Source organism: Nestor notabilis, unplaced genomic scaffold (assembly GCF_000696875.1).
Source record: "Nestor notabilis isolate BGI_N333 unplaced genomic scaffold, ASM69687v1 scaffold33189, whole genome shotgun sequence".
Lineage (NCBI taxonomy): Eukaryota > Metazoa > Chordata > Aves > Psittaciformes > Psittacidae > Nestor > Nestor notabilis.
This window is the reverse complement of record NW_009945614.1, coordinates 49,743-57,634: the sequence shown is the minus strand read 5'-3', so window position 1 is coordinate 57,634 and position 7,892 is coordinate 49,743. Positions and strand designations below refer to the sequence as shown.

At 38.7% G+C, this 7,892-nt stretch overlaps 1 protein-coding gene across 1 annotated transcript; it reads left to right on the top strand.

Annotated features, from left to right (window-relative positions):
• The first annotated feature begins 378 nt into the window (after positions 1-378).
• Positions 379-7,549, top strand: WDR12 (WD repeat domain 12). Its single transcript, XM_010022941.1, is given in 11 exon segments — positions 379-467; positions 1,112-1,218; positions 1,927-2,042; positions 2,462-2,616; positions 3,413-3,458; positions 4,228-4,313; positions 4,492-4,632; positions 4,742-4,847; positions 5,571-5,703; positions 6,510-6,582; positions 7,298-7,549. Coding segments are annotated over 11 exon segments (1,257 nt in total). The 5' UTR covers positions 379-425.
• Positions 7,550-7,892: the final 343 nt, after the last annotated feature.

Below are 7,892 nucleotides of genomic sequence, written 5' to 3'. Positions count from 1 at the left end.
CTAACTGTATCTCAAACTGCTGAGATTCTGCAAGTTGCTTTTAACTCATGAGATCGCAAACAACCTGGAATAGAAAACTAGTGCACAAAGCTGTGCTTTTGTTGAAAATATGGGGCCTTTGTCAATTGTGCCATTACAGAGGGAGAAACATGGACCAAAATTTCTTAGGATTTACCTGTTGCTGCCTCAAATACAAGGCTATAACTAGCAGGGATAAAGATGTGAGCTAGCACTGGCGAGCCCCATACAGAACAGTGGTGAAGCACCACTGTGGTTTAGCTACAGAGAAGAACATTTCAAAAGAGATGCTGTTCTTGGTGGTGCCCAGTAAGTGCTGACACCTGAACATGGATGTTTCCTAATTTGTTTCAGCAGATCACAAATATGTGGAATTTGACTTCCTTATCAATGGGCAGTTCTTGCGAATGCCACTGGTCACGCACATGGAAATGGAAAATATCTCCACAGTAAGTCATACTCAGTTTCTCCCCATCTTGGGCAATAGAACCGACTTGGCCAGTTTACTTCAGTCGGATTTAGGTATTACACTGTCATCCTGACTAGCTAGAGTTCCTTGCTCAGTTTTATTCCTTTTCTGACTTTCCCTGTATTTTTAAATCCATGCTGGAGTGCAAAGTGATTAGAGACTATGAGCAGCATAAGAACATAATCATCCAGTCAGTTGTCTGTATACAGTTCAGAGGGGAAATTCTTGTCTTATTCAGTTCATCACTAATATATCTTTGTCTCCTATTCTGTTACATTGGAGGATAATGAGGGAGGTTATTATTACCTTTAGGAAATATTACAAAATATTTTAGACAGCAGTTTTATGTGGGTAAATACAGAAGAGGAGGAACCCAAGAAATTACTTGCTTTTGCTTCCAGCTTGCTATCAATAGTGGTTTGACAAAAATACTGAAAATAATATAGTTTAGACACTTTTTTTTTTCTGAACAGTGTAACTCCACTCATGAGGCAAAGGACTTGGATACCAAGATCTTTGCCCAATAGGCTTGTATATTTGCACCATGTTAGAGTTAAATATTGCTGCTGTTGCTTAAAAAAAATAAACCCACACTAAATAAGTATGTTTTGTCTGTGAGCACAGGAAGAAGTGGTGGAAATAGAGTATGTGGAGAAATACATGGCCCCTCAGCCAGAGGAATGCATCTTCCACGATGACTGGATCAGTTCAGTTCAAGCCACTGAAGAATGGTACCGCACTTAAGCCCATTCTGAGTTTTGTCTTGCTTACTCCTCTTGTGTGCAGAGGACACCGTGGTGTCAAATGGAGCAGTATTCTGTCTCTTTAATATTCCTTTCTCACCCCCTCTTTGCTCTGTTTTTGTTTTGTTTTAACCTGTGAAGTCAGTCAGCTACTTGCTTTTGTAAGCAGTTCAGTTTTAATGCCTTATGCTGACAGTGACTTTAATACAAGTAGAAAACAGCAAGTCACCGAACGTGAGGTACTACTAATACAAATCCTGTTTACTATTCTTTCACTTGAAAGGACAGCAAGAATTCCTTAGCTTGCTTTCTAGCTTAAACCCTTGACTTCAAATGTGACATTAATTTGTAACAAATACAATAGTGTCCCTTTATGCAGAGCTTTTCTTAAAAAAAAAAAAAACACCAAATCACCATAACTGTCCTTTTTAACTGTATTTTCACATTTATTTTCCAATCAACTAGACAATGTTCCTATATTAAGTAATGGTTTGAAAATGTTTTGATGTCCTCTAGTAACACACCACAAACAACGAACTATCTTTTATTTCAAATTACGTAAGTGATTTTAAGTCTAAGCAGTTATTATGCTATTATTTTTTAAGTTTCTGGTTGAGGGTTTTTTTTGGGGGGTTTGGTTTTGTTTTTGTTTTTCCATAAAAAACATTATTAAAGACAATGTTTCAAATTCTGTAGGATATTAACTGGCTGCTATGATCAGACTGCTCGAATCTGGTCTTTGGAAGGAAAGTCCATCATGACAATAGCTGGGCATACAGAAGTAGTGAAGGATGTGGCATGGGTGAAGCAAGGTCAGTATACAGATCAGGGGAGTAGTAATGGTTTGATTTATTGAGGGAGGAATGTCAGCATTCCTTACCCCTGGATATTTAATTATGTAAATGCTACAATTATTTCTGTGTCTGTCAGTGATGGTAGAAATTAAGTCATAATGTAAAACAGTCCTTTAACAGTAACAAGTACAGTTAGTTTAACATGTACCTTGTCTATCTATCTTGCAGACATCATTAGCAAGTATTGGTATGTACATTTATCTTAATTGTACTTGCAGGGTAACGTGATGTAAAGAGACATGTGCATGAGCTTCTATCTATCTATCTATCTGCTGTTTCTTCTTTGACTAGAATAATTGCATATAAACTATAAAGACTTTGGAGAGCTGAGGTGGGTGTGAGCATGGTGAGCATGGCTTTTTTTTTTTCTTCCTCAGATAGTTTATCATGCCTATTACTCAGTGCTTCTATGGACCAAACTGTGCTGCTGTGGGAGTGGAACGTGGAGAAAAACAAAGTGAAAGCCCTTCATTGCTGCAGGGGACATGCTGGGAGTGTAGACTCTATAGCTGTTGATTGCACGAGAACTAAAGTGAGTGACTCCTGGAGAGAAACCTTTGTCTTCTGGGATATTAACCGCTCGTATCTCAAAACCTCATCTTTTTGTCCCTGCATAGGGACAAAAGTCATCATGTTACTTTTGTACGAGTTGTTATGACTGACGCACCGATTTCTAGTCTTGTTATGAATGGTGGTTATTGAGGATTATGAGTGCTGCATCAATGCTAGGCCTTCTTTTCACTGATGTGCTTAGCCTCCAATATCATGAAAAGCTGAAGGTGAGTGACTTCAGAGAGCACAAGCCATTATACTACTGCTCTTGACTTCTGTGAGTGAATTCAATGTTTAAGTAAATCTTAACACGTGTGAATTTTATGTTATAATGAAGTATTTTCAAATTTGGCCTAAATTTTCACAGTTGGTTTGGTGGGAAAAAACATTCCTAGTCTGGTACTCAGAAAAAGCAGGTGGTAGAAGAGGTTCTTTCCCTTTATCAAGGAATTCAGCAAGTTAAGAGCACACACGCCAGAGGTGGAGTTATCACTCCCAGCTTGACTCACTGTCAGATGGGTTAAAATAAAACCTTTTGGTGCTGAAGGAAATTAAGATTTTTTTTTTTATTATTTTTTTTAAAAACATATTTTTCCTGCAGAGGGGGAAAAAGAATGATTTGATCAATGCCAAACACTTGGGGTTTTTTTGAGGAGCTCTGCACTGTTCTTTATGTGTTATAGCCCATTGGTTAATTTTTGAAGCAGGAAGTGTATTTAGTATGGTTTACAAGGTATGTCTAGGTCAACTTTTAATACATGATTTCTTTCATACAGTTCTGCAGTGGATCCTGGGATAAGATGTTAAAGATCTGGTCTGCAGGTAAGATAAGCATAAGATAGGATTCTTGGCTCTTAAAAAACCCCAAACCTGTACTGAAAACAACCTGAAAGAGAGATATCCATTTACTTCTTTAAGAAAAGTCAAGTCTGTAATATTAAAAGCATGCTAGAACTTTTTTGGTAAGGCTATGTACATCACTATACTAAGTAACTGTTTTGGTGGTAACAGAATTTCAGATATGGTTATCAACTGTGTGCTGATGTTTATTCAGAACAAAGTCCTTTTTCATTTATTTTTAATGGATTTATGTAAATGTGCAGGTTTGAGTATAGATTGCTTACACATCAAAAGTTTGGGTTATCTTCCTGTTTATTATTGACACCATAACATCGAGGACAGTAAGATGACCAGGTCTTTTCTAGAAATGTAGATTAATCCTTTATCCGAATGCTTTCTTTCACTGTTCCAAGTCATATTCTTTCAGTTTCAGAGTGTCTATGTAGGTATTGTATCTAAAAGAAAGCCTGTATTATCACACACCTGACTTACTGGAGTAAGGAGGGCCTTAAAAAATTCATTGCAACTTCATTTTAAAACTGCATGACCTGGAGAGCATCACTTAATTTGTATTCATTTTACTCTCACTGAAAATGGAGATAATACTGACCCGATCAGAGGTGTAAGGTTAAAATACTCATGCATCATAGACAGGTAAACATAGACTGTAAATATGAGGGTTTACTTAGTTACTTACATGGAAATGCAATTCTAAAACCTCTAGATCAAGTCTGACTGTCTTCTGTCATAGTACCTACGGATGAAGAGGATGAAATGGAGGAAGCAGCTAACAGACCACGGAAGAAGCAGAAAACTGAACAGCTGGGGCTAACAAGGGTAGGTTTTGTCCAGAACCTTATTTTAGTGAGGCCACTTAAAGTCATTTCTCTGTTGAAAGTGACTAAAGACTGCTGGTGATATGTCTCGGGCTGATCAAACGCGTATTTCCGTTTGTCAAAAGAACGGATTTTTTAAAGGATATTCAATCTAATCTCCTCTGACCTTTTAATTCCAGACTCCCCTGGCAACTCTCTCAGGCCACACAGAAGCTGTCTCCTCTGTGCTGTGGATAGATGCTGAAGAAATTTGCAGTGCTTCATGGGACCACACCATTAAACTCTGGGACGCTGAGACTGGAGATCTCAAATCAACCCTGGTGAGATCATGATAGTTTATCTGCAGGTTCAGCTGAAGTCCAGCACAAAGAGAGCAGTTGTGCAAAGTAGTAGCTCCTCTCTTAGAGTTACTGTTTTCTTTCCTGACAGACAGGAAACAAAGTGTTTAATTCTGTTTCCTACTCACCCCTGTGTCGACGCCTCGCATCCGGGAGCACTGACAGGCATATTAGACTGTGGGATCCTCGCAGCAAAGGTGAGCTAAAACATGCATCTTCTTAAAGGTGTTTTTTCAAAATCAGAACTTCTCCCTGTCGGGAGACATCTCACAAACTGTCCTCTGGTCCCTCTGCTTGAAACAAGTCATGTGGGGGCTTTGGTTGAATACAAAGTTAACCTCTTATTTTCTGTAACCTGGTGCAAGATGGTGATTTCTCACCTGATAATTTCGAAAACTCAGCTTGGGATATCAGGGTTTTTTTCCTAAATTGGTCAGACCATCATTAAGCTGAAACGGTCACTTTGTTACAATATAGCGGTGCCATGTCTGACAGGACTGCAGGTAACTTATGATTAAGCCTACCAGATATATTTCATAGACACATTTTCTTGTTTAGCTTCTATAAATCTATTAGAGTTTAACAGTATCATCATCTTACATGTTAATAATAAAAGCATTTTTTGTTTTGTTTTTGTTTGGTTTTTTCCCCAAAATTTTTGAAAAGACTCTAGCGACAAGAAAATACACTTTGAGAGTTGTTTGGGTTTGTTGTCCCTGTCCCCTCCCCTGAACTTGTGTGGCTTTTGTTTATGTTTGCTTTCTCTTTGATTTTTGAAGTTAGAATTACTGGTGGGAAAAACTTACCTTGAACACAAATATGTTGCTGACTGCTTTTCTCACTGAAGTTTGATGCATCTTAAAAGTGTTGGTTTCAGCTGGCATCTACTGATAATCTTTTTATCCTTTTTTTTTGTTCAGATGGCTCCTTGGTTCTGCTGTCTCTGACATCTCACACAGGCTGGGTGACATCTGTGAAGTGGTCACCTACCCATGAGCATCAGCTGATCTCTGGTTCTCTGGACAACATTGTGAAGCTCTGGGACACAAGGAGGTAAAATAAACATGTGTTCTTTGCTGTTGAAAGGCATTCAAGTTTACAGGGTCAGTTAATGTAATGAAACAGCAAAAGCGGTCTGATACATTCCTTGGAAACTTCTGTGGCATTTGTGAAAACCCTCTAGGTTTTAGGAGTCAAAAGGGAGAGAAATACCTGTAGTCTACCCAAGGGCCCATGGCTTAACATCTGAGAGGGCTGTATGGGACTTACCTGGCATTAACAGCAACACTGATTGACATGAGGAGGCAGCAACCATAACACTGCTACTAGGATTAGGAACAGCAGATGGTCTGCTAACCATTCCTCTATTTTAAGGAACAAAATACATTCTCTTTCTGAGGAATGTATTTTTGCCTGACAGTGTGAGGTTTCACTTGATACTCTTTTTAGACCTTTCATTACAAACTTCTAAGCAATGAAATAGTTTGCATTCAGAAGACAGAAATGGCTTTTCTGGAAAACACACACAGTCAAACAGCATTCACATGTGGAAGAAGGAAACTATATAATAAACTGTTCCTGACAAGCAGATTGATTAAATTTCAGTGTCAAGTTTGCAAGCAGGTAAAAAATGTTGCTGCTTTTCTCTCTGGGGATGTAGGAGAGGTTAATACTGATCTGATCAGCCCTGAAGAAAGCAGAGAAAGCATCACAGGTGGCAGATAGCTGTACTCTTCAAAAGCGTTTATACCTGCTAGACCACATCTGTTCAATAGTATTTCTTCCAGGGACCAATGTTGTTTTCTGTAATTGCTCATGTAGCTTCAAATGAGTGACTGTAAATACCTGTCTCTTACCAGTTGCAAAGCTCCTCTGTATGACTTGGCTGCTCATGAAGACAAGGTTTTGTGTGTGGACTGGACAGAAGGAGGGGTAAGAATCTGAAGAGCAGATTGCTCACTTTACATGCATGGTGGTTAGGAAGGGGGCTGAAAGTTGTGAACTGTTTTTCCTTTTAAGCTTAAAGATAGAACAGGAAGTGTGAGCTGTGCTGTGGTTGATACTGGGTTGATAACTGGGTGTTACTGTCATACACACTGCAGCACTTCTCCATGCTACTGTGTAAAGGAGGAGGCTGGGAGTTTAAGATCTGTGGGATTAAGTGGGAGTTACACTGAATTCCAAACAAGGAGAGACATGAGAATAGTACCACACCTTGCTGAGAAAATACACGTTCCAAGGTACCGTTTGCTGCCATGGAGACTTAAGACAGAAGCAGGAACTGACAGCTGGGATATGGCAGTGCACATAGAAGGGGGGAAACTATATAGCAAGCTGTTCTGCTACTTATTGTGGTACACACATGTATAAAATGAGACAAAAGCATTTTGTTAATGTTCTAGTTTCTCATTGTGGCTCCTGTGCTCAGTTAAAGCTTTACAAATTTTCCTGCAAAACTTCTAATTTTAGACGGAGATTAAGAGACAAAGTTACTTCTGCACTTTAAATCTGGGTTTTAGTCAGACATTAATAGCTCATTTTCATTATTTCTTTTTGTCTTCAAAGGAAAGAAAACCAGTCCTCAACTTGTGTGTAGGTATTTTGTTTAGTTCTGCTATTAATCACAGTTTTCTCTTCTCCTCATCAGTTACTATTGAGTGGAGGTGCAGACAACAAACTGTATTGCTACAGATACCCAACCACCACCTCTGATGTTGGAGCATGAAGGTCAACAGCCAGAAGACTTAAAAAAAGTTGAAAAGGTTTTGCAGGAGTTGTTCTCTCTGAAGAAAGGAGCTTTTTGTTGCTCAGAGCACTGTTGTTCCTGGTTTTTCTATTGGTAACCTATGTCCATATTTATCACAGAAAAGTGGCCACGAGCAGTTACAAATGTGATTAGCGTGAAACACAGCAAAGAGCGTTTCCTCCCTTTTTGATGGCTATTTGTATAGCCCTTTTAATACAGAGTAAACTGCTCCTGCTACTTACAGAAAAATTACTCACTAGATTAAATTATTTTCTTTTTTTTAGTTTACCTGCTTTCCCCTGGAAAAAAACAATAAAGCTTTTATCTACAGCTCATTCTTAGTGCCTCACTTCAGATAAAAGTCAGCATTAGCTCTCCTTTCACTACAGCTGTTGGCAGTTCTTATGATTAGGTCCTTAATTGACGATCCCAGATTTCTTTCTTGGATGAAAACTTAGTATGTTTGCAGTGCAAATGGTATGACATAAAGGAACTT